This window comes from Thamnophis sirtalis, unplaced genomic scaffold (genome assembly GCF_051295495.1).
Source record: "Thamnophis sirtalis isolate CommonGarterSnake01/CBP01778 unplaced genomic scaffold, rThaSir2_p1.2 scaffold_14, whole genome shotgun sequence".
In the NCBI taxonomy this organism is placed as follows: domain Eukaryota; kingdom Metazoa; phylum Chordata; class Lepidosauria; order Squamata; family Natricidae; genus Thamnophis; species Thamnophis sirtalis.
Window position 1 is genome coordinate 41280553 of NW_028261394.1, and position 25961 is coordinate 41306513.

The 25961-nt window shown below is 43.6% G+C and overlaps 1 protein-coding gene across 1 annotated transcript in view; it reads right to left on the reverse strand.

Moving 5' to 3' along the window:
* The window catches only part of NETO2 (neuropilin and tolloid like 2), a 42075-nt gene that overhangs the window by 8208 nt on the left and 7906 nt on the right, over positions 1 to 25961 (reverse strand). Inside the window, exons 2-7 of the mRNA XM_087728832.1 lie at positions 13574 to 13630; positions 10529 to 10669; positions 7873 to 8121; positions 6588 to 6632; positions 5394 to 5521; positions 2734 to 2962 (exon numbers count right to left, since the gene is read on the reverse strand). Of these exons, the coding sequence (XP_087584958.1) occupies positions 2734 to 2962; positions 5394 to 5521; positions 6588 to 6632; positions 7873 to 8121; positions 10529 to 10669; positions 13574 to 13630 (849 nt within the window). The remainder of the gene's footprint in view (positions 1 to 2733; positions 2963 to 5393; positions 5522 to 6587; positions 6633 to 7872; positions 8122 to 10528; positions 10670 to 13573; positions 13631 to 25961) is intronic.

The window sequence follows — 25961 nt, forward strand, 5'->3', positions numbered from 1 at the left end:
AGAGCCATAAGATGATTATGTCCCCAAGTTATCAGAAAAGAAACAGATATAGTTTCAGATTTAATTATAATTCTTGTTCTCTGCTACTGTTCTTAGTCTAATGTATAGCATTTTAATTAAGGGCAACGATGACTCCAAAGCTTAGTATATTACAGAAGGTTCTTCTAAGCAGGATTATCTCAAAGTATGTCAGGAAGGAGAAAAAACAAAACCATCCAGGAAGTCTTACACAATCAGGCTGTCTTTTCCAACTGAAGGCTGAAGGATACAAAACCTTTGCCAGACCAATTCTCGAATACAGCTCATCTGCCTGGAATCCGCACTGTAAATCGGATATTAATACAATCGAGCGAGCCCAGAGATATTAAACAAGAAGAGTCCTCCACTTCTCTGCTCACAACAGAATCCCTTATGCCACCAGGCTCAAAATTTTGGGCTTGGAAAACCTAGAACTATGCCCAGGGGAGGGTTCCTGCCAGTTCTAACCTCTTCTATAGAAGAGGTTCCACAAATCTACAGTGCGGTTTAGAACTGGTTCCAGCTCCTTCACCCCGCCCGTCTGCACATCATCAAGATGAAGAGCGAGAGGAGGAATTCTGGGAGTTGAAGTCCACAAGTCTTAAAGCTGTCAAGTTTGAACACCCCTGGTGTTTGTTTTTTTCTAAAGGGTTAGGGGTCTTGTAACTTGACAGCTTTAAGACTTGCGTGCTTCAAATGCCAGAGTTCCTGAGCCTGGTTGCTAAGCAAGAGCGTTGTTAAGTGAGTTTCACCACATTTTATAAGTTGGCCACACCCACCTGGTCACATGGCCAGCAAGCCACTCCCACCAGGTCACATGGCCAGGAAGCCACTCCCAAAAAGCAAGCCACATCTACAGAAGAGGTTCTAAAAAAATTTGAAACCCACCACTGACTATGTTGCCTGTGGTCTCACCTAAGCATAGTACCCAAAATTGTCCGTTACAATGTCCTACCTGTCAATGACTACTTCAACCGCAATAAAAGACGGGCAAACAATAGATACAAACTCAAGGTAAACCGCTCCAAACTCGATTGCAGAAAATACGACTTCAGCAACAGAGGGGTCAACGCCTGGAATGCACACTGTGGTTTCTTCCCCAAGCCGCCATAATTTTAACATAAGACTGTATACCGTTGACCTCGCCCCATTCCTAAGAGGCCTGTAAGGGGCGTGCATAAGGGCACCAGCGTGCCTTACCGGCCCTGCCCTGCTGTCCCCATTTACTTGCATTCATTTCCTTTCTTCATGTCATTCCAGAGCATTGTTTCCCAACCTTGGCAACTTGAAGATGTCCGGACTTCAACTCCCAGAATTCCCCAGCCAGCATTCGCTGGCTGGGGAATTCTGGGAGTTGAAGTCCGGACATCTTCAAGTTGCCAAGGTTGAGAAACACTGTTCCAGAGGGACTATCCCCACTAGTGTTGACTGACAATTTCCCTTCCCCCTTGGAAACAAGCAATTGATCAGAAGCTGGGCTCTTATGAGCTCTCACCATTATTCTTAATGTCCCTAGGCTTTGAGCAAGCAAAGCAAGTAGTAATTAATACAATGAGGGACATGGAGTTCCAAGAAGAACTTAAACAGGTTGCCTCTCCACAGTAGGGACAGAATCAAACAGGGTGTGTGGGAATCGGCAAGATATCTAAACGACCTGATCTCCCCAAAACAAAGAATAGCTTTCTTCAGAGCCAGATTTAACATTCTTCCTTCAGCACTCCTCCAGGGCAGGTATAAGAGAACACCTATAGCAGAACGCCTTTGTATATGTGGTAAAGGAGAAGTGGAAGATAATTCACATGTTCTATTACATTGTGAGCTATACAGAGCCGTGGCACGACAAAACTGCGTTCGTCAAAATAGCGGTGATAAAATCGCATCGCTAAAGCCGCGACGTCATCACTGCGCGTCATCACCGCCGCGACAACAGCGCGGCAACAGAAGGGCGCTTTAAAACGGCGCCGCGGCAGAAAGCCGATTTCAATTAAGGTAAGGGTTAGGATTAGGTTTAGGGGTTTGTTTTAGGGTTTGTTTTAGGGTTTGTTTTAGGGTTAGGTTTAGGGTTAGGTTTAGGGTTAGGTTTAGGGTTAGGTTTAGGGTTAGGTTTAGGATTAGGTTTACGGTTAGGTTTAGGGTACTGAGTGCTTGGGAATGCGCGATTTGCCCTCCGCGATTATGTCATCGCGGTAGGGTCGCGTTTTTCCTTAGCGCTTCGAACGGCGCGAATTAGTCTTCGCGCTTGTCTCCGCAGATAAGGGCTTCGCGGATTTGTGGTGGAACCATACAGAGCTTGTAGGTCTGCACATATTCTCCCCTTATTAGAGAGATTGCCAGGGAGGGCAGAAAATTTTTATCTAGGCTTTTTCCTCCAGGACACTAACCCGGTTACCACGTACGCAGTGTCAAAGTTCTGTGCTGCTGCAATGTCCATAAGAAAAAAATTGGCTACAGAAGTATAGTACCATCTCGCACCTATTATCTGGACATACCTCTAACAATCTCTGGACCATTATGTTATTATCCACTTTTAATGTCAATACTTTTTAATTATATTTTAATGTTAGTATTTTTTAATATAGTGTAAAAACTAATGTGTATGGCTGGTCTTTGACCGTAATAAAGATTTTACTTACTTACTTCATGTCCATGTTTACACTTATACCTGCTACCTTTTGCGTGTTTGACAAACTAACTAAATAAATAAAACATACTCACGATCCATAAATGAAGTGAAGAGCATCTGAAAACGGCTTAGCCGACTCCCTTCGTCCGCCCACATGCGAATCACCCCGATTCCTGTTTGAAGCATCACGTCGTTAGCCACGGTGCTGCAAAACTTGGCTTTCAGGTTCTCAATGGAACTGCTTCCGTCGTAGACGGCCACGAAGTTTCTCTTGCATTCGTTGGAGTGCTCCATCTGATAGTCCAGAAATCTCAAATAAATCTATTGGGATGTTATAAGAAAACATATTTTCAAAGAAACGAAGGAATCGTTCCACGGCATTTTTATTAGGGGTGAAAAAAAATAAGAGTAATAGAACAGAATAAGAGTGATGGAAGGGGCCTTGGAGGTCTTCTAGTCCAACCCCCTGCTCAAGCAGGAAAGCCTATACTATTTCATGCAAATGGCTATCCGGTGTTTTTATAAAAAACCTCCAGTGTTGGAGGAATTGCAACTTCTGGAGGCAAGTTGTTCCACTGCTTTATTGTTCTCACTGTCAGGAAATTTATCCTTAATTCTAGGTTGTCTGTTTCCTGGCTTAGTTTCCATCCATTGCTTCAGGTGTTTTGGAGAATAAGTTGACTTTCTCTGTGGCAACCCCTTAGAAATTAGAATATTCCTATCATATCACCCCTAGTCCTTCTTTTCATTAGACTAAAGGTAAAGGTTGCCCTCGGACATATGTGCTAGTCATTCCCGACTCTAGGGGGCGTTGCTCATCTCCATTTCAAAGCCGAAGAGCCAGCGGTGTCCGAAGACGTCTCTGTGGTCATGTGGCCGGCATGACTCAATGCAAAAGGTGCACAGAATGCTGTTACCTTCCCACCAAAGGTGGTCCCTATTTTTAATAGCAATAGCAGTTAGACTTATATACCGCTTCATAGGGCTTTCAGCCCTCTCTAAGCGGTTTACAGAGTCAGCATATTGCCCCCAACAACAATCCGGGTCCTCATTTCACCCACCTCGGAAGGATGGAAGGCTGAGTCAACCCTGAGCCGGTGAGATTTGAGCAGCCGAACTGCAGAACTGCAGTCAGCTGAAGTAGCCTGCAGTGCTGCATTTAACCACTGCGCCACCTCAGCTCTTCTGGAGGCAAATTTTTCTACTTGCATTTTACCTACTTTCGAACTGCTAGGTTGGCAGAAGCTGGAACGTGTAACGGGAGCTCCCTCTGTTACGCGGCACTAGGGATTCGAACAGCCAAACTGCCAACCTTTCTGATCGACAAACTCAGCGTCTTAGCCACTGAGCCACCACATCCCATGTTATAGTCATTAGACTAGACATACTCAATACCCACAACAGTTCTTCATATGTTTTGGGCTTCAATCCCCTAGTCATCTTTGTTGCTCTTCTCTGCACCCTGAAATTTCATTCAGATATAAGGAATAGATGCACAGCTTCTCTCTCTCTCTCTCTCTCTCTCTCTCTCTCTCTCTCTCTCCCTCCCTCCCTCCCTCCGTGTGTGTGTGTGTGTGTGTGTGTACAACTTGCCATTTCTAATCACTGCATTCTCTCATGCATAAAGCTAAAATAATCACATGTTCCAAAACAATTCCCCTCTTAAATAGATTTTATACTTTTTTCTAGGGCAGAGAGGGACCAAAAAAAAAATCAATTTGATTGCAACAGAAAATGGAGCTTTCCTTGAAGAACAGACGCAAATCCTTGTATCTTTCCTCCCATCCCCAAACAAGCTTGATTAAACTGCAAAGCAATTTATTTCCCTTCCTATGGAAATTAAGTCTGCATCGCTAAGGTGCTATAATTGAAATAGCAAAGAGAGACATTATGTAACTCTCTATTCATTACATAGAATTCCTAGAATTCCAAAAGGGAAAACTCACACACATAAAAAAGAACTTTGTGAGATGAAAGAAGACAAGAATCAGGGCGGCATTTTGTAGGTTTCTACTGTATAAGGAGGCAAACTTTCATTCAGACATTTTTCTCCGCCTGCAAACTGTGATAGTTATAGTTTATTGGTCTTGTATGCCGCCCACTCCCGAAGGACTCCGGGTGGCTTACAATAAACAGGGGAAGGGGATAAATAGACAAAACAACAATTTAAAATACACAACATTCATAATTACCGTGGGGCTGGATACTTCAACAGCCCCCCGGCCTGCCGGAGCAGCCAGGACTTAGTGGCTTTGCGGAAGGCCGGGAGGGTAGTAAGGGTCCGGATCTCCACGGGGAGCTCGTTCCAGAGGGCTGGAGCTGCAACAGAGAAGGCTCTCCCCCGGGGAGTCGCCAGCCGACATTGGCTGGCAGATGGGATCCCTGCTTGTGAGAGCACAGGAGCACGTGCTCAATTTGTGCGAGCGGCGGCTGGGCAGGCCCGCTGCTTGTGCAAACAGAGCTGCGCCAGTGCACACGCTTGCCCTCCCCTCTCCCACTCCCAGTCTGCAAAACTGGAAAAGTTGGGAACTCTGTTTTAAAGCACCTAAAGGCTGGAGGATTGCCATACCAAATAGTTACCCGGCTAATTTGGTCTGGAAGCAGCGTACCAAGCCATCTCCGGATTGGTTTTTCGGTAAGCGCCAGTGCGAATGGGGAATGACAATTTGCAATTCTTACTAGCAACCAGCTGTTCTCAGATAGCAATAAGAAATTAGATACTTATTAGACTCCAATTCTTCCGTAGACCCACCTTGGAATTTGGAGTCGCCTTAATTGTCCATATGCAGTCGACGGCTTCCCCCGGCTTGACTTTTTCTCCATGCTCTACCTGGCTCGAGCGCACTATGCCATCGGCTCCGGAGAGCTCAAATTGGCAATCTAGAATGGGAAAGACACAACTTGTGCTGAAACCGGAGATAAAAGTGATTTAGAGCAGGGGTGTCAAACTCGATTTCATGGAGGGCCACATCAGGGTTCTGTTTGACCTTGGAGGGCTGGGGGGGGGCATGGCCGGGGTGGTCATGGCCAGCTTGATATCCCTCCTGTTGGTGGTGGCCTGGGTGGGGCTGGGGAGATCAGTTTTTGGCTGCCACATCTTCCTCCGGCAATCTGCCAGCAAAATAGTAACTCGGGAGGTTTAAGGTTTTAATGGATTTGTATGCCGCCCAATCCCGAAGGACTCCGGGCGGCTTACATAAAAACAAGTTAAAAAATTAAAATAATTTAAAATACAAGACAAAGCGAATTAAAAAAGGCACAGCATACACTCAATCTTAGTGGGGCTGAAGCTCAGTCAAGATCAGCAGCCCCAGGCCTGCCAGAACAGCCAGGACTTTCGGAAGGCCAAGAGTGGGGAAGGTCCGGATCTCAGGGGGTAGATCGTTTCATAGGGCTGGGGCAGCTACAGAGGAGGCTCTCCCCCTAGGAGCCGCCAGACGACATTGTGTAGTCGACGGCACCCGGAGAAGGCCCATCTTATTGGGCACTGGGAGGTATGTGGCAGGAGGCGGTCACGGAGATATCCAGGTCCTAGGCCATGTAGGGCTTTAAAGGTGATAACCAGCACCTTGAAGCGTGTTCGGAGACCAATAGGGAGCCAGTGCAGCTCACGGAGGATAGGTGTAACATGGGTGTATCTAGGTACACGCAATATCGCTCGCGCGGCTGCATTCTGGACCAATTGTAGTCTCCGAACACACAACCCTCCTGAGGTCCGTTTTAGGCTGTCATGGTCTCTTGCAGCATGCCACCAGATTGTAGATAAGTGCCCGATCGGCCTGGGCTGGGGCCAAGGCACCGCGGGCCAGACTTTCACCGTTTCCAGGGTGTCCTCATGGGCCAGATCTAAGCACTCCGTGGGCTGGATGCGGCCCACGGGCCTTGAGTTTGACACCCCTGATTTAGAGTGTAATAAGCAAAAGAGATGAGTGCTGTAATTCCGTACCTGGGATGGGCTTTAAAATACCTTCTCGGTGGGTGAAATCAGGATCTAGAAAGCAGAAGGAGGAAGAGGGGGAAAAAAAGAACGTTATTCTGTCTAAAATTTAATTAGAAAGCAAGATAATCTAGGGACCGGAAAAATGCAGAACACCAGGATGCTGGGCTGAGAAATGACCCCTGATTTATTCCCCAGGACATACAGGGAGTCTTTGACTCATGAAAGTCCAGTTAGTGACCGTTCAATAGTTACAATGGCGCTGAAAAAAGTGACTTTTGACTCTTTTTCACAGTTATGAATCCTCATGGTCACGTGATAAAAATTCAGACGCTTGGCAACTGACTCATATTTATGACGGTTGCAGTGTCCCCGGGGTCACGTGATCCGCTTTTGCGACCTTCTGACAAGCAAAGTCAACGGGGAAGCCAGATTCACTTAACAACCACTTAACAACCGCATCGATTCGCTTAACAACGGCGGCAAGAAAAGTCGTCGAACGAGGCAAAACTCATTTGACAAATGTTTCACTTAGCAACAGCACAAACCTTGGGCTCGATTGTGGTCATAACTCAAGGACTACTTGTATATCCCTAGAAAGACTCAGCCGTGAGGCAGCTGACATGTCCTTCCTAAGACTTTAAACCTATTTGTATCGGTTGAGGGGATTTGTGTATTTTCCTCCACTTAAAATTAATATGTTTTCAGAATAAACCTTCTTAAGTTCAGAATCATGATTTGAGGTTCCTGCTTATAATATGTTTTAATGCCAAGGCTGCCTCTCTGACATCAAGAGCAATACAAGATTAACAGGTAAAATGTTGTTCTAGACCAGTGGTGGCTAACCTTTTCCAGACCGAGTGCCCTATGTGCATGCGCATATGCGTGCAAATGCACTGGTGCACACCTGAACCCCCAAATGCAATGTGTGCACGCCCCATACGCACCCTTTCCTCCATGCATGTGTGCATGGCCCCACCACCTGCACATGCATGACAGAGACCCCAAAACCAACTGGCCGGTGGGAGGTGCGCACGCATGTGCAGCGGAGCTGAACTGGGGCGACAGCTTCCATGCCCATAGAGAGGGTGCTACGTGCCACCTCTGGTATGCATGCCATAGAGTTCGCCATCACGGCTCTAGAATCTACCTGCATCTCTCAGCAAAATGAGCGTAAATCAACCCTGAGTAGAATAAATAGGATAAATTGTGTTTTGGCAAGCGGAACAAGAAACCCAATAGGATTGTAGCAGAATCGCTACAACACCAAGTAAGAAAAATGGGAGACGTCTACCTGGGATAAATGAATACTTGGCTTTAAATCCTCGTCCTTCCAATTCTTCATCTGAAGTAAACTTGATCCACATAAATCTTCCTGTTGACCTAATCGGTCCGGGGCTTTTCAAGCCGCAATAGCGATCGATGACCGGGGAGAACCCAAAAGGACCGTCTCGAACTTCCAGGTGATCGAACCGGCATTCGAAGGAAGGCTCGACAAAGAACGGCTCGTCGAATGTCAACTCTATCCTTTGCCGCGGGGCAGCTGGAGGAAAGCAGAAAGCAGAGTACGGACCAATGTCACTCGCAACGAATGAAAGCCACTTGCTGAAAGATATATTAATAGCAAAAGGGATACCCTCTTCCCCTGAAAATAAGACCTCCTGGATAATAAGCCCAATCGGGCTTTTGAGCGTATGCGCTAAAATAAGCCCTCCCCGAAAATATTGCAGCACATCAGCAGCTATGAAGTGACCACGCTCACCGCCTCCTGCACCTCAAAAAATAATAAGACCTCCCCGAAAATAAGGCCAAGCACTTTTTGGGGGGGGTCAAAAGAAAATAAGACCCTGTCTTATTTTTGGGGAAACACAATAGCACTTCAACTTAAATACCATTCCACAGTACTTTTACAACCTTCTGTAAATGGTTTACAGAGTCAGCCTATTGCCTCCAACAATCTGGGTTCTCATTTTACCGGAAGGATGGAAGGTTGAGCCAACCTTGAGCTGGTCAGGATCGAACTGCTGGCAATGGGCAGAGTCAGCCTGCAATACTGCATGCTAATCACTGCACCAGAGCGATAGATGATAGATAGATAGATAGATAGATAGATAGATAGATAGATAGATAGATAGATAGATAGATAGATAGATAGATAGATAGATAGATAGATGAGATAGATAGATAGATAGATAGATATTTGGATAGATAGATAGATATTTGGATAGATTGATAGATAAATAGATAGATAGATAGATAGATAGATAGATAGATAGATAGATAGGTAGGTAGGTAGGTAGGTAGGTAGGTAGGTAGGTAGGTAGGTAGATAGATAGATAGATAGATAGATAGATAGATAGATAGATAGATAGATAGATAGATAGATAGATAGATAGATAGAGATTTGGATAGATAGAGATTTGGATAGATTGATAAATAGATAGATAGATAGATAGATAGATAGATAGATAGATAGATAGATAGGTAGGTAGGTAGGTAGGTAGGTAGGTAGGTAGGTAGGTAGGTAGGTAGGTAGGTAGGTAGGTAGATAGATAGATAGATAGATAGATAGATGATAGATAGATAGATAGATAGATAGATAGAGAGAGAGAGAGAGAGATTTGGATAGATAGATAGATAGATAGATAGATAGATAGATAGATAGATAGATAGATAGATAGATAGATAGATAGATAGATAGATAGATAGATAGATAGATAGATAGTTGATGGAGAGAGAAAGAGACTGAGAATATAGACAGATAGAGGTCATAAGTTGAGAACTACAGTATCTCTTATGTTCCTTTCAGTTTAATGATTCTGTGATGGAGTTAACAACCTGGAGTTATTTCCTCCCAACTTAAGTACAGCTTACACATAGCTTAAATATTCTATAGAGCGGTGTTTGTCAGCCTGGAGTTGTGTAGACTTCAACTCCAATACCTGACTGGAGAATTCTGGGAGCTGAAGTCCACACCATTTAAAGATGCCAAGGCTGAGAAATCAGCTCACTTCTGTCCTGTCACTTTTTGCATATTCTTAGCCAAAAGGCTACACAACTGCACCGCTAATTCAAAAGTGACCTTAAAGGCAAGACTTTTGAAGTGGGTGTAGTTTTCTCTGCCCTCTAATAGAATTTGCAGCTTCCAATGACAGGAGCATCTGCTGAGCATTGTTCAAGTCGATCCCCAAAACCAAGTTCTTTTCGAACTACTTAAGATTTAAAACTAATACAATATTTAGTTCTGGTTTTTTTGCTTGTCGCATGGAAAGATACAGGCATAATGTTCGTCATTGAGGCTATCTGAAATTCATAACCGACTGTTGCAATGAACATAAGTTCAAGATCCCCGAGTCTGTGCATTTTGTTTAGTTACTCCACATCACGGGTGTCAAACGCGTGGCGTCCCATTGCTGTCACGTGACGTTTAGCGATGTTTTTTCCCTTCATGGAATTGGGTGGCAGTGGCCTGTGCATAGCAATAGCAGTTAGACTTATATACCACTTCATAGGGCTTTCAGCCCTCTCTAAGCGGTTTACAGAGTCAGCATATCGTCCCCAACAATCTGGGTCCTCGGAAGGATGGAAGGCTGAGTCAACCCTGAGCTGGTGAGATTTGAACCGCCGAACTGCAACTAACAGTCAGCTGAAGTAGCCTGCAGTGCTGCACTCTAACCACTGCGCCACCTCGGCTCTTTTCAATGATGCATCCAGCCCGCACCCCACCAGTTTGACACCCCTGTTCCAGAGGTGGGTTCCTACCGGTTTAGCTGAGTAGGTAATAACTCGGCCGGCCACGCCTCCGAAACCAATTTTATCGCCGCCGCCATTGGTGCCGCCATTTTGTTTTTTGCTTCAACCCACCCCTGCCCTGTTCCACCTGGTCTACATGTAATTTACTCACACTTTCAGTCATGGGGCATGAAAAAACAACAACGAAGATATTTTACCTTCTAAAATATAGACACATTCCTGATTGGGTGGGTAGAAGTTAGGAAAGTTGAATGAAGCAAAGTGGCCTCCGTTGCTTGTTCGAACCCAGTCGCTACACTGAGTAGATGCCATGCGGTTACTTCCAAGATCCCGCCCAACTTTTGGAAGGAAAGAGAAAAACACGATTCACCGTCGCTCTCGCAAATCTCCACAAACATCAGCCCACTTCAGCATAACGAACTGTGTGGGTTGGCAACATCAAACAGAAGAGGACAATCTATTGATGCACATTCCAGGCTGGTAAAAGCCTTTCCGCCACCCTCCGAGTTGTGAATAAACAATCTCTTCATAGACCACAAGCAGATGGCAGCATCTAGCTGATTTTGACCTTGGGAAATTAAATGGGGACAGAACGGATAGTATACACATGAAAGGATCTGATAGCGCATTGAAATGGTATACATGAAAAAGAGAGCATTAAGAAATGCCAAAACTGTAAACACCTCACCAGAGGGAAATATAATTCGGAAAATATTGGACTGTACAGAGATGGATAGATTTGGCATTAAAAATAAAGGATAAAGGAGATAAGAGAGTATTATTCAACATGGGATAGGTTTTTATCAGTGATCCCTACTGTCCCACTAGGGGGCGTTCCAGCTTTCATGGTGGGCGGTAGGGGTTTGCGGTAATTCTGCTTTATAAATTTTATAAAGTAAAGTTGCTTCCCTACTTTATAAATCACCTTTACTGTGGAACCAGTGGGCGATTAGAAAATTTTACTACTAACAGAGATACAAAAGTGGGCGGTAGGTATAAAAAGGTTGACTACCCCTGGGTTAGATATAAGAGGTAGAAGTTAGAAGAGAGATGATTATGATGTGTATGTAAAAGATGAATGTTATTTATGACTTATCAGCATGCTAGTATAACTAATATGATTACAAATAAGTTAATATAACTATAATTATTGCTATAATTAATATGCATATTACTATTATTACTACTAGTATATCTGTTGTTTTTTTCGGTAAAATGAAGTGCCTGGACAATACACTGTTTTCAAAATATTTGTACATAAATTATATATACATAATTTTAATATAAGGTAAAGGTTCCCCTCGCACATATGTGCTGGTCGTTCCCGACTTTAGGGGGCAGTGCTCATCTCTGTTTCAAAGCCGAAGAGCCAGCGCTGCCCGAAGATTTCTCCGTGGTCATGTTTCAATGCTGAAAGAGCATGGAACACTGTTACCTTCCCACCAAAGGAGGTCCCTGTTTTTCTACTTGCATTTTTACATGCTTTCAAACTGCTAGCTTGGCAGAAGCTGGGACAAGGAATAGGAACTCATTCCGTAATGCGGCACTAGGGATTCGAACTGCCGACCTCCTGATCGACAAGCTCAGCGTCTTAGCCACTGAGCCACCACGTCCCTTCTCTCTCTCTCTCTCTCTCTCTCTCTCTCTCTCTCTCTCTTTCTCTCTCCCCCTCCCTCTCTCTTTCTTTCTTGCCACACAACATTCCTACTTGCTCCTCTCCTCCACCTCTGAAACTACCCCAAAGAATGTGGCATTGTCTCAGATGGAAAATATTTTGCCTGCATCTGCTTTAAGGGATGGACGTTTAAACCACAATGGATATCAAAAACCCTTGCGTAGAAGCATCGTACGATATATTAAAATGTCAAGCCGGTTTACATGGAAGCCTTCTAAAAATTAATTACTCAACATGGGTTTCTTTCCCCCATCCCTCCCCCCCGCCCCGGCTGTTTCTTTTTCAGAGATCCATTAATGTGCTGTTCTTCCTTTGTGAAAAGTTAATTAGGCTCTCATGTCTGCGTTCTATGAAAATCTGTTGAATTAAGAGATTTTACTATTAAATTATGATTCACAGAATTAGCTATCCTACAGATAAGAGAGCCGAAGACGAAGACTGGGGCCAGACATTCTCCCTTGTTTCTGCCTATTTTTCCATTATGTGCTGGTTAAGCAAGGGAAAATCATAGTAAATGTGCTTATTTCTTTTTTCCCCTCTTTTTTTATTCACTGCTATTTGGACAACACGTTGAAATACTCTTATGTTTTAATCCACCCGATTTTACGGACTTTACCGTTCTATTATACCTTTCCGAATTTATCAAACAAAATTTATCAAATGAAATGTCTTTTGATAATGCCTTATTTTGTTATTTCTAACTAATGTTAGAATGTTCAAGAGATGCGGTGGCTCAGGGTTCACCGACAAAACCGCGAAGCCCTTATCCGCGCCGACATAAGTGCGGAGGGCAAATCCGCGCCGTCCGAAGCGCTAAGGAAAAAGGCAACCCTACCGCGATGACATAACCGCGAAGGGCAAATCCGCGCCTTCCGAAGCACTCAGCACCCTAACCCTAACCCTAACCCTAACCCTAACCCTAAACCTAACCCTAAACCTAACCCTAAACCTAACCCTAACCCTAACCCTAACCTAACCCTAAACCAAACCCCTAAACCTAGTCCTAACCCTTACCTTAATTTAAATCGGCTTTCTGCCGCCGCGCTGTTTTAAAGCACCCTTCTGTCGCCGCACTGTTGTCGCCGCGGTGATGACGTCGCGGCTTTAGCGACGCGGTTTTATCACCGCTATTTTGATGAGCGCGGTTTTGTCGGGCCACGGTGGCTCAGTGGGTAAGATGCTGAGCTTGTCGATCAGAGAGGTCGGCGGTTTGGCGGTTCGAATCCCTAGCACCGCGTAATGGAGTGAAATCCCGTTACTTGTCCCAGCTTCTGCCAACCTAGTTGGTCGAAATCACGTAAAAATGCAAGTAGAAAAATAGGAACCACCTTTGGGGGGAAGTTAACAGTGTTCTATGTGCCTTCAGCATTTAGTCATGCTGTCCACATGACCACGGAGACGTCTTCAGATAATGCTAGCTGTTTGGCTTTGAAATGGAGATGAGCACTGCCCCCTAGAGTCAGGAATGACTAGCACATATGTGCGAGGGAAACCTTTACCTTTAACCAATGTTCAGCGCAGAAAATGGGATTGCGCATTTTCCCTAATAGAATTTCTCACACTGTACCTTGTGTTTTTTGAGCCACAGCGATGCCTTCCACCACCAAGATGGTTATCAAGAACACTGCGGAGAAATAACCAGAGAAGAAATGTATAAATAGAACAAAAGGGATATTTGCCTTTATATGTCAAAAGGGAAACGTTATGTGCAGGCTATTATGCTGCTTGATTCAAAAGGAATCACAAAATTTGACACTGAACATTTTGCGTCAAGTGCCACCAACAATATTTGCAGCCTTTATCTAAAACAAGGGAGAGGAAAATCAACTTAACAAGTTTGCCCAATATCCTGAGCCTGACACCTCGAAAATGAAAGGGCATTTAAAAGGACAGGATAAATGCTACTCTCTCAAAAGAACTCTCGCTAAAAGCCACTTCGTTTTCTATATTCATCTTTTAAACAACTTTTTCAACAGTTCTTCTGAACCCTGGTGGCAAAGGATGCTAATATCTTTCTGAGGTGAGACAACAGAATACAGCGAATGAAAGGGGAATACCACAGTTTGTAATGCTCAGTTACATATTTTCAATGAAGGAAATATTTTATTATAGCACGGAACACCCTGGATTTGTATGTTTCACCCGTTGATTTTTTTTAAAGGTACACATGATGTTTGTTTAAATCAATGTTTCTCAACCTTGTCGACTTTAAGTCCGGTGGACTTCAACTCCCAGAATCCCCCAGCCAGCAGAGCTGGCTGGGGAATTCTGGGAGTTGAAGTCCACCGGACTTAAAGTCGCCAAGGTTGAGAAACACTGGTTTAAATAATCTTTCCAGATTGAAGTGACCTGTTCAGTATATCTGGTTTCTAGTGCTGTTGTAACTTTGATCGGTTGCTAGAATAATAGTTGTATGTCAAGGACGACCTGTAGTTCAAAACCACGATTTCAATACTTTACAAAGTATAGGGATGAATTAACATATCTATGGAAGTTTAAGGGTTTGATTCTTTTAGAATAGAATAGAATAGAATAGAAGAGTAGAGTAGAATAGAATAGAACAGAATATAGAGTAGAATAGAATTATATAGAATAGAATACAATAGAATAGAATATAGAGTAGAATAAAATAGAATATAGAGTAGAATAGAATAGAACAGAATATAGAGTAGAAAATGAATAGAATAGAACAAAACAAAATATAGAATATAGAGTAGTGTAGAGTAGAATAGAACAGAACAGAATATAGAGTAGAATAGAATAGAATATAGAGTAGAATAGAATAGAATTATATAGAATAGAATACAATAGAATAGAATATAGAGTAGAATAAAATAAAATATAGAGTAGAATAGAATAGAACAGAATATAGAGTAGAATAGAATAGAATAGAACAAAACAAAATATAGAATATAGAGTAGTGTAGAGTAGAATAGAACAGAACATAGAGTAGAATAGAATAGAATATAGAGTAGAATAGAATAGAATTATATAGAATAGAATACAATAGAATAGAATATAGAGTAGAATAAAATAGAATATAGAGTAGAATAGAATAGAACAAAACAGAATATAGAATATAGAATAGTGTAGAGTAGAATAGAATAGAACAGAATATAGAGTAGAATAGAATAGAATTATATAGAATAGAATACAATAGAATAGAATATAGAGTAGAATAAAATAGAATATAGAGTAGAATAGAATAGAACAGAATATAGAGTAGAATAGAATAGAACAAAACAAAATATAGAATATAGAGTAGTGTAGAGTAGAATAGAACAGAACAGAATATAGAGTAGAATAGAATAGAATAGAATATAGAGTAGAATAAAATAGAATATAGAGTAGAATAGAACAGAATATAGAGTAGAATAGAATAGAATATAGAGTAGAATAGAGTAGAACAATACAGAATATAGAATATAGAGTAGTGTAGAGTAGAATAGAACAGAATAGAATATAGAGTAGAATAGAATAGAATATAGAATAGAACAGAACAGAGTATAGAGTAGAATAGAATAGAATAGAATATAGAGTAGAATAGAATATAACAGAATATAGAATAGAATAGAATAGAATATAGAGTGGAATAGAAGAGAAGAGAACAAAACATAGAATATAGACTAGAGTGGAGTGGAGTGGAGTAGAGTGGAGTGGAGTAAAGTAGAGTAGAGTAGAGTAGAGTAGAATTTTTTATTGGCCAACTGTGATTGGACACACAAGAAATTCGTCTTTGGTGCAGATGCTCTCAGTGTACATAAAAAGACAAGATATATTCGCCACGAATCATAAGGTACAACACTTAATAATAGTCATAGGGCTCAAATCAGCAATCAGGAAAAAAAATCAATAATATCGATCATAAGGATACAAGTAACAAAGTTACAGTCCAGCAGTCATAAGTGGGAGGAGATGGGTGATAGGAACGACGAGAAGACTAATAGTAATGCACCCTTAGTAAATGTCAGTGGTGAGGGAATTATTTGTCTAGCAGAGTGATGGCATTTGGGGGAAAACTGTTCTTGTGTCTAGTTGTTCTGATGTGCAGTGCTCTATAGCGTTGTTTTGAGGGTAGGAGTTGAAACAATTTATGCCCAGGATGTGAGGGGTCTGTAGATATTTTCACAGCCCTCTTTTTGACTCATGCAATATACATGCCCTCGATGGAAGGCAGGTTGGTAGCAATTGTTTCTTTCTTGCAGTTCTAATTATCCTCTGAAGTCTGTAAGACTTTAGTAAGAAATCATAGAATCAAAGCACGCTTATATTCTGGATTCTGGATGAGACGTGTGGTTGCAAGGCAATAATCCATAACAGAATGGCCTTCGCTTATGATCAACTGTTTTCTTCTGCAAGCTCTTCTATCTTTCAAATATCGTTCCTATATTCCATTAAAAATTGTCCACACCCCCAAATACACCTCCCTCCCCCCCCCCCCGGTCCCTGATTTCGTTACTCCTGATCTACGGCAGAATGTAACTTCCCAACAGACGGCACTGCAGCTGCTACAGATGGCTAACTGGGCTTCATCGCTACTGACCTGCTCAAGACAGAGAACAGACATCATAAAAGAGAAAATCCTATTTTCTATTATGCGTCTCCCGGGTGTTGCTGCACTATTAATTAGTTGCCACCAAGAAAAGGGAGCTGTGTTTTAAATCAGTCCCTCGGTTGCTATATTCAGCTGCTACAAGGTTAGCTTCTCCCCCCCCCCCCTTTCCTCCTCTGCTTCCAGAACTTGCATCGTGTTAACCGGCGACAAACATGATTTCGCTTTATTAATGAGGTAGCTGTTGTTTAAGCAAATTGTCTTGTCGTGCAAAAAATCTGACATCGGCCCACGGAGAGTCTATTGGAGGGGGATGATTTGAGAGATCAACAAGGGAAGGGGAAGTGGATGTGGAAGAGGGACTTGGATATCTCGCTGTGGCCAACTCTCCACGGCCAAGTCAAAAAAGGAAGGGAGGGAGGAAGGGAGGAGAGGAAGGGAGGAATGGAAGGAGGGAGGAAGGAAGAAGGAGGAAGGAAGGGAGGGAGGAAGGAAGGAAGGAAGAAGGGGGAGTGGATGTGGAAGAGGATCTTGGACATCTTGCTGTGGCCAACTCTCCATGGCCAAGTCAAAAAAGGAAGGGAGGAAGGAAGGAGGGAACGAAGGGAGGAATGGAAGGAGGGAGGGAGGGGAGGAGGGAAGGGAGGGAGGGAGGAAGAAGGGGGAGTGGATGTGGAAGAGGATCTTGGACATCTCGCTGTGGCCAACTCTCCATGGCCAAGTCAAAAAAGGAAAGGAGGGTGGAAGGAGGGAGGGAAGGGAGGAGAGGAAGGGAGGAATGGAAGGAGGGAGGGAGGGGAGGAGGGAAGGGAGGGAGGGAGGGAGGGAGGGAGGAAGAAAGAAGGGGGAATGGATGTGGAAGAGGGTCTTGGACATCTCGCTGTGGCCAACTCTCCACGACCAAGTCAAAAAAGGAAGGGAGGGAGGAAGGATGGAAGGAAGGGAGGAGAGGAAGGGAGGAATGGAAGGAGGGATGGAGGGGAGGAGGGAAGGGAGGGAGGGAGGGAGGGAGGAAGAAGGGGGAGTGGATGTGGAAGAGGGTCTTGAACATCTCGCTGTGGCCAACTCTCCACGGCCAAGTCAAAAAAGGAAAGGAGGGTGGAAGGAGGGAAGGGAGGAGAGGAAGGGAGGAATGGAAGGAGGGAGGGGAGGAGGGAAGGGAGGGAGGGAGGGAGGAAGAAGGGGGAGTGGATGTGGAAGAGGATCTTGGACATCTCGTTGTGGCCAACTCTCCAGGGCCAAGTCAAAAAAGGAAAGGAGGGTGGAAGGGAGGAGAGGAAGGGAGGAATGGAAGAAGGGAGGAAGGAGGAAGGAGGAAGGAAGGGAGGGAGGGAGGAAGACGGGGGAGTGGATGTGGTAGAGGATCTTGGACATCTCGTTGTGGCCAACTCTCCATGGCCAAGTCAAAAAAGGAAGGGAGGGAAGAAGGGAGGAGAGGAAGGGAGGAATGGAAGGAGGGAGGGAAGAAGGAGGAAGGGAGGAAGGAAGGAAGAAAGAAGGGGGAGTGGATGTGGAAGAGGATCTTGGACATCTCGCTGTGGCCAACTCTCCACGGCCAAGTCAAAAAAGGAAGGGAGGGAGGAAGGGAGGAGAGGAAGGGAGGAATGGAAGAAGGGAGGAAGGAGGAAGGAGGAAGGAAGGGAGGGAGGGAGGAAGACGGGGGAGTGGATGTGGTAGAGGATCTTGGACATCTTGCATCTTGGACTCTCCATGGCCAAGTCAAAAAAGGAAGGGAGGGAAGAAGGGAGGAGAGGAAGGGAGGAATGGAAGGAGGGAGGGAAGAAGGAGGAAGGGAGGAAGGAAGGAAGAAAGAAGGGGGAGTGGATGTGGAAGAGGATCTTGGACATCTTGCTGTGGCCAACTCTCCATGGCCAAGTCAAAAAAGGGAGGGACAAAGGGAGGAGAGGAAGGGAGGAATGGAAGGAGGGAGGGAAGAAGGAGGAAGGGAGGGAGGAAGGAAGAAGGGGGAGTGGATGTGGAAGAGGATCTTGGACATCTTGCTGTGGCCAACTCTCCATGGCCAAGTCAAAAAAGGGAGGGACAAAGGGAGGAGAGGAAGGGAGGAATGGAAGGAGGGAGGGAAGAAGGAGGAAGGGAGGGAGGAAGGAAGAAGGGGGAGTGGATGTGGAAGAGGATCTTGGACATCTTGCTGTGGCCAACTCTCCACGGCCAAGTCAAAAAAGGAAGGGAGGAAGGAAGGAAGGGAGGAGAGGAAGGAAGGAATGGAGGGAGGAAGAAGAAGAAGGGAGGGAGGAGGGAAGGGAGGGAGGAGGGAGGGAGAGAGCAAGGGATGGAAGGGAGGGAGCAAGGAGGGAGGGGAGGGAAGGAAGGGAGGGAAGAAAATAAAATAAAAATGCAGAAGGAAAAGAGTGAGGGAGGAGAAGCAAGAAAAGAAAGAACAAAAGAAAGAAAATGCAGAAGGAAGGAAAGAAAGAAAACAAAACATGCAGAAGGAAGGAGAGGAGGGAGGAAAGAAGGAAGGAGAGGAGGGAGGAAAGAAGGGAGGAAGGAAAAGAAAGAATATCAAAATGCAGAAGGAAAGGAAGGAAGGAAAGAAAGAAAACCAGAAATGCAGAAGGAAGGCAGGAATGGAGAGGGGCAGGGAGGGAGGGAGGGAGGGTTTGGATGCCAGTCTCTGCTTTTGCAAAACCAGCCTTTTGATGTTGTGGGCGAAGGAGAGAACTCCACCACAGGCACCAAAGGCAAAGAAGGATTTTCAGTGCTACTACCAAGCCCCCGTCCTCACACGGCTGCAGCTAGAGACCCAACCTCCAAATCATGTATTAAAAAAAACCCACCTGATTGGCTTTCACCGAAGCGCCCGCTGATTCTATAAATAGTTCAGCAGTGTATATATGTGTGGAAGATGAGCAGGGCACAGGAACAGCATGGCTAAGTAGCAGATAAAGCAGGCAATTACAGCAGGGGGGGGCGGGGAGACGACAGACGCTCCTTTCTTCTAAACCAATTTTCACCCCATTCACTTTTTTTTTTGTGAAAACCTCTGAATGCCGTCTTGCTTTTCTACCTCCCTCTCCCTTTTCATTCCCCAAACTCTCCCGCATCCTTCCTTTTATTCTTTCTCTGCTATTCTAGTAGGTCATTGCTGGGGGAAAAATATATATATATACCATGCCAACTTCTTGAAACTCAGATTCTCTTATTTGGAACAACTGAACAAAGGAGAAGGTTTTCAGACACAACATTAAATGAGTTTTCTATCATGGGTCAAAAAAGAAAAAGAAGAGAAGAGAAAAGAGAGAGAGAGAGAAAAGAAAAAGAAGAGAAGAGAAGAGAATTGAAGAGAAGAGAGAGAGAGAGAGAGAGAGAGAGAGAGAGGGAGAGAGAGAGAGAGAGAGAGAGAGAGAGAAGCTGTGCATCTATTCCTTATATCTAAATGAAATTTCAGAGTGCAGAGAAGAGCAACAAAGATGACTAGGGGATTGAAGCCCAAAACATATGAAGAACTGTTGTGGGTATTGAGTATGTCTAGTTTAATGACTGTAACATGGGATGTGGTGGCTCAGTGGCTAAGACGCTGAGTTTGTCGATCAGAAAAGTTGGCAGTTTGGCTGTTCGAATCCCTAGTTCGTCTCTGGTGCCTATGCTCTCAGGCTACACAAAGAGAATAAAATACATTCATCAAGAATAAAAAGATACAGCACTTAGCGATAGTCAAGGTTACTAATAAGCTATCAAATCGTACTAGGGAACAAATAAAAATAATATAAATTGAAAGAGTCAAGCCACATGGTAAGCAACAGATAATCATTGTCTTGCGACCATCCTAAAGAACAGAATTTTTATGGCTAAACAAGGAGATTGTTAAGGGAGTGGTGCCCAATTTTATGACCTTTTTTTGGCCACGGTTGGTCAATGAATCACGGCAGTTGTTAAGTGAACCATGCAGTTGGTTCTTGGTTGTGTGTTGAGGCTGTTCTCGTGATTGGGGAAGCCAAAGGATGTGTAACACAGAGAACGTGTGGCATTTTTCCTCGCTACATAAATTCTAGAAGTCATGTAGTAGCACCCCAGGGACAAGTACAGGTAGTTTTCAAGTTACGGCCACAATGGAACCCAACATGTATGTTCTTTAAGTGAGAAATTTGATAAATTTGTCCTGTGTTATGACTTTCCTTGCCCTTTGTTAAGTGAATCGCAGCAGTTGTTGAATTAGTAACCCGGTCGTTAAGTGAATCTGGCTTCCCCCCCCCCCCCATTGACTTTGCTTGTCAGAAGGTCACAAGAAGGACACGGCAACGGTCATAAATGTGAATCAGTTGTCAAGCGTCCGAATGTAAATCACACGATCATGGGGATGCCACAACAGTTGTAAGTGTGAAAAACGGTCGTAAGTCACTTTTTTCAGTACCGTTGTAACTTTGAAAGGTCATTGAAAGCACTGTTGTATGCCGAGGACTGCCTGTGCTATTCAGCAGACACGATAGCCACTTCTCTGAGTTGTTCAACAAGCCATAGTTGTGTTAACGATGAATTAACACAAAAAACCTGCCATCTTTTCAGAAAGTGGTTTATTCCCAGTCCAAATTCCACTCCACTCCTTAAGAGGTTGGTTCGAAACTGAATGTCTGTCCCTCTCGTTCTTCTTTAGCAATACACCTAGTCCTTGACTTACGACAACAATTGAGCCCAACATTTTTGTTGCTGAGACTGTTGATAAGATCATTTCGCCTCATTTTACCACCGTAGCGGTTCAGTGAATCACTGCCGTTGTTAAATTAGTAAAAGGATCTTTAAATGAATCTGGCTTCCCCATTGACTTTCCTCATCAAGAAGGTTGCAAAAGGGCCCCGGGAATGCTGCAACCGTCATAAATGTGAATCAGTTCCCAAGTGTTGAATCCTGATGCTCGATGACGCTGCTGCAACAGTCGTAAATGTGAAAAACGGTCATAACTCCCATTGTAAAGAAACTGTTGCTTTTTCAGCGCCGTTGTTAACTTTGAATGGCCGCTAAGCGAACTGTTGTAAGTCAAGAACTCCCTGTTCTCTTGCTCGATCATAAAGTGGCTGCAGAGTGATCTGAATTCAGACAGGAGAAGCTGGTTCAGATAGCGGAAGAGCACACTTGTCGTATCCGTCAACACCTCTAAAAAAATACTTTTGGTGTCTTCCTTTTTTCTTTGCGCTGCGCAATTCTAGCAAAAGATGTTTTGGATTGCAGGTACCCAGGTGTGTCTTTGGACAACTCAAGTCACTTTTCCTTCTTGACAACCGGTTCACAACGCCGTCCCATTTGCCAAGCTCGAAATTACGACAGCTGTAAAGATGTGCTATATTTTCTTCTGCAGCTTCTATTCCTAGTCCGATAAACGCGATGTGGCGATTGCTTTAGCGCTAAAGTCATCCTGTCACCTGTGAAAGCTTTGCTTGCCAGAGGCAGTGTCAGGGTTCCGAGTAATAGAGCTCATAGCAAGCAAAATTGTGAGGCAGGTAGATCCCTCAAAGAATAACTTTGTTGGAAATATCATATTGGCGCATATCTGGTTGAAAACCGACTCTGAAATCTCCCATGGTTTTCACCCAATGAAAAGTAAAGGTTTTTTTATTTTCTCAAAACAATCAATCACATGGTCCAAGCACGGTGCGGACTGGCAGCCCGGTTGCATCACTCTGCCTTCCTCCGACCAGGTGTGAGAATGACCTTGGTTCCCAAGAGAACATATTTTTGCTTTGGCTAGAGAATCCCCTCTATCTCAAATCCCTCCTCCTTATCCCTCGGCTCCAATGTGGCAACACTGAAGCGGTCAAAAATGGGCTTCGGTCAGGTTAGCTTCAGGGTTTGACAGATAAGGAGAGAAGCATGAGTGATGTAGAGATACAAGTAATTTAATTGGATTCAATAAAACTGGGAATAGGCAGAAGTGCTTAAAAATAGGTCCTATCTACTTATCCAGCATATTGCACGATTTATTTAATTTCAAAAGTGGTTAGAAAAATAATTAAACTTACATGCCACTCTAAGAACTAAATACTTAATTTTAAATTCAGGTTAGGATAAGGTTTGGGGGACCACCAGTGGTGGGTTCCTCACCGGTTTACTACCAGTTTGCTGAGAGGGCATTTTGCACGCCCAATGTTTACTCCGCTCTCTCTCGCACGCACTGTGCATTGTTGCACATGCGCAGTTGACTGAAAACTGTTAGGAAGGAACGATAGGAACCCACCTCTGAGGACCACCCAAGATGTTGACAGAATACAATTACTAACAATACAGGCCGGCACAGCCAGTGGTAAAAAGATCCTATCAGGTGTAGTTCAGCAGTATTTAAATGAGCATCAATGGCCCAGCTCTATTTTAAACAGCCTCTTTGAAATCTGATTCAACACTAGATTACATAGAAACTACATTACGCTATTACATTTGTCACTGACGCTTATCTTTAAACTTCCGATGACTAGAGCCGATATTACATGTGGTAAGTCCAGAATAAAACCTCTCTTATCAGGACCATGAAACAAGAACAATGGTGGAGTTACTTCTGGATAGATTTTTGTCTGACTACAGACAGAATCTTGCCAGGTTAAAGCATCCATCTGCATAACTATTAGATGTATTCTGTCAATTGCTAGGGAGGATTCAACATTGCTCTCTCTTCCAGCCCACCAGACATTCAAAACTCCACTGCCCCTTTCCCTGCTGGGGAGGAGCTCCTCCCTCCTGCAACTCCTGATTACGTTCCTCCGCTGACTGCCGGCAGTTCGAGTCTCACCGGCTCAAGGCTGATTCAACCTTCCATCCTTCCGAGGTGGGTAAAATGAGGACCCAGATTGTTGGGGACAAGATGCTGACTCTGTAAACCACTTAGAGAGGGCTGTTAAGCATGGTGAAGCGGTATATAAGTCTAAGTGCTATTGCTATTTTCTTTCCTTCCTTCCTTCCTTCCTTCCTTCCTTCCTTCCTTCCTTCCTTCCTTCCTTCCTTCCTTCCTTCCTTCCTTCCTTCCTTCCTTAAGTCTAAGTGCAATTGTTAGTAGTAGGAAATAGATGGAAATTGAGACCCCTCCCTCGGAAGCCAGCTCAGAGGTTCATGGTTGGCATGACAAATAAGAGATTGTTTTGATGTGATATTAGCCTAATTAATATTCGGTTCGGGGGCATAACAGGCCTGGGTCTCACTGTGTCCCTTGCCTGCAGTCTTGGTGCAAGTTCTGGAAGCCATTTTTCCTTTTTTGCTTCCTGACTGCCACATATTTTAGCCTAGGAAATTGGGAGGGTTTTGTTGTTGTTGTTGAAGCAGTGGAAACTTAGCCATAACAACTTTCCTTGTTCAGGAATCAAGGATATTTGCTTGCGCCTGGATGGGAGTGATGGGGATTTTCTCCAGTCAAGTCTGAAGAATGGATTGGACCAAAGGGGGTATTCAGCAGGTTCTGGCCAGTTCTGGAGAACCGGCAGCGGAAATTTTGAGTAGTTCAGAGAACCGGCAAATATCACCTCTGGCTGGCCATGCCCCCATCTATTCTCTGCCTCCCAAGTCTGAGCTGATCGGGAGGAAATGGGGATTTTGTAGTAACCTTCCCCTGGAGTGAAGAGGGAATGGAGATTTAACAATATCCTTCCCCTGCCACGCCCACTGAACCATGCCACGCCCACCAAGCCACACCCACAGAACCAGTAGTAAAAAAAAATTAAATTCCACCAGTGGATTGGACCATGTGAGGAACTTGTGGGTGTGGGACAGGGTTGTGAACTTTCAACTGGGTGGGGAAAACCTGGGAGCTTTCAGATTGGGGTTTCCGACAGATGTGCCAACATAAACATCTCTAATAAAGTGGAACTTTGAGGAACATCTAGCCTCAGAGTTTTATTTCATTGGGGGTGTTTTTTGGAACCCTGATAAGAACCTGAATCTGAAAGCTTCCAGGTTTTCCCCACCCAGTTGAAAATTCACAATCTTGCTAGGCGGCACTCGGAATGCTGCAAAACTTCAGCAAGTAGAAAATCTGGGAAATTAATTCCCCTTGAAGCGGCCTTTAGCTTCCCTTCCACGATCCTTCTATATTCTATATTCTATGTTTTGTTCTCTTCTCTTCTACTCTATATTCTATTTTATTCTACTCTATATTCTGTTCTATTCTATTCTACTCTATATTCTATTCTATTCTATTCTATTCTATTCTATTCTATTCTATTCTATTCTATTCTATTCTATTCTATTCTATACTCTATACTCTGTTCTGTTCTATTCTATATTCTATTCTATTCTATACTCTATACTCTGTTCTGTTCTATTCTATATTCTATTCTATACTCTATACTCTGTTCTGTTCTGTTCTATATTCTATTCTATTCTACTCTATATTCTATTCTGTTCTATTCTACTCTACACTACTCTATATTCTATATTCTGTTTTGTTCTATTCTATTCTATTCTAATCTATACTCTATTCTATTCTATTCTACTCTATATTCTGTTCTATTCTATTCTACTCTATATTCTATTTTATTCTACTCTATATTCTATTCTATTCTATTCCATTCTATTCTATATAATTCTATTCTATTCTACTCTATATTCTGTTCTATTCTATTCTATTCTATTTTACTCTATATTCTGTTCTATTCTATTCTATTCTATTTTACTCTATATTCTGTTCTATTCTATTCTATTCTATTCTATTCTAAAAGAATCAAACCCTTAAACTTCCATAGATATGTTAATTCGTCCCTATACTTTGTAAAGTATTGAAATCGTGGTTTTGAACTACAGGTCGTCCTTGACATACAACTATTATTCTAGCGACCGATCAAAGTTACAATAGCACTAAAACCGGATATACTGAACAGGTCACTTCAATCTGGAAAGATTATTTAAACCAGTGTTTCTCAACCTTGGCGACTTTAAGTCCGGTGGACTTTAAGTCCGGTGGACTTCAACTCCCAGAATTCCCCAGCCAGCTCTGCTGGCTGGGGGATTCTGGGAGTTGAAATCCACCGGACTTAAAGTCGCCAAGGTTGAGAAACACTGTTCTATGTGCCTCGAAGAAAATTGTCAAGAGACTCAACGGAGCGACATTTTCCAGGACAGAAAGAAGACTGAAAGGTGCAAAGCGGATTTTATTAACGTCTACAGACGGTCCTTTGAACTTTTCAAGTTACAACGGCACCGGGGGGTGGTGGTGCACTTATGACGGTTTTTCACACGTATGACCATTGCAGCATCCCTGTGGTCACGGGATCAAAATTCAGATGGTTGCAGAATCCCGGAATCATGTCATCTCTCTTTAGACCAGCCATGTCAATCAGGAAACCGGATTGATTTAACACCCGTGTTGCTAATATAACAATTGCAGTGATTCGCTTAACATCTGTGGCAAAAAAATATATCATAGAATGGGGCAAAACTCCCTGGACAGATGTCTCGCTTAGCAACATAAATT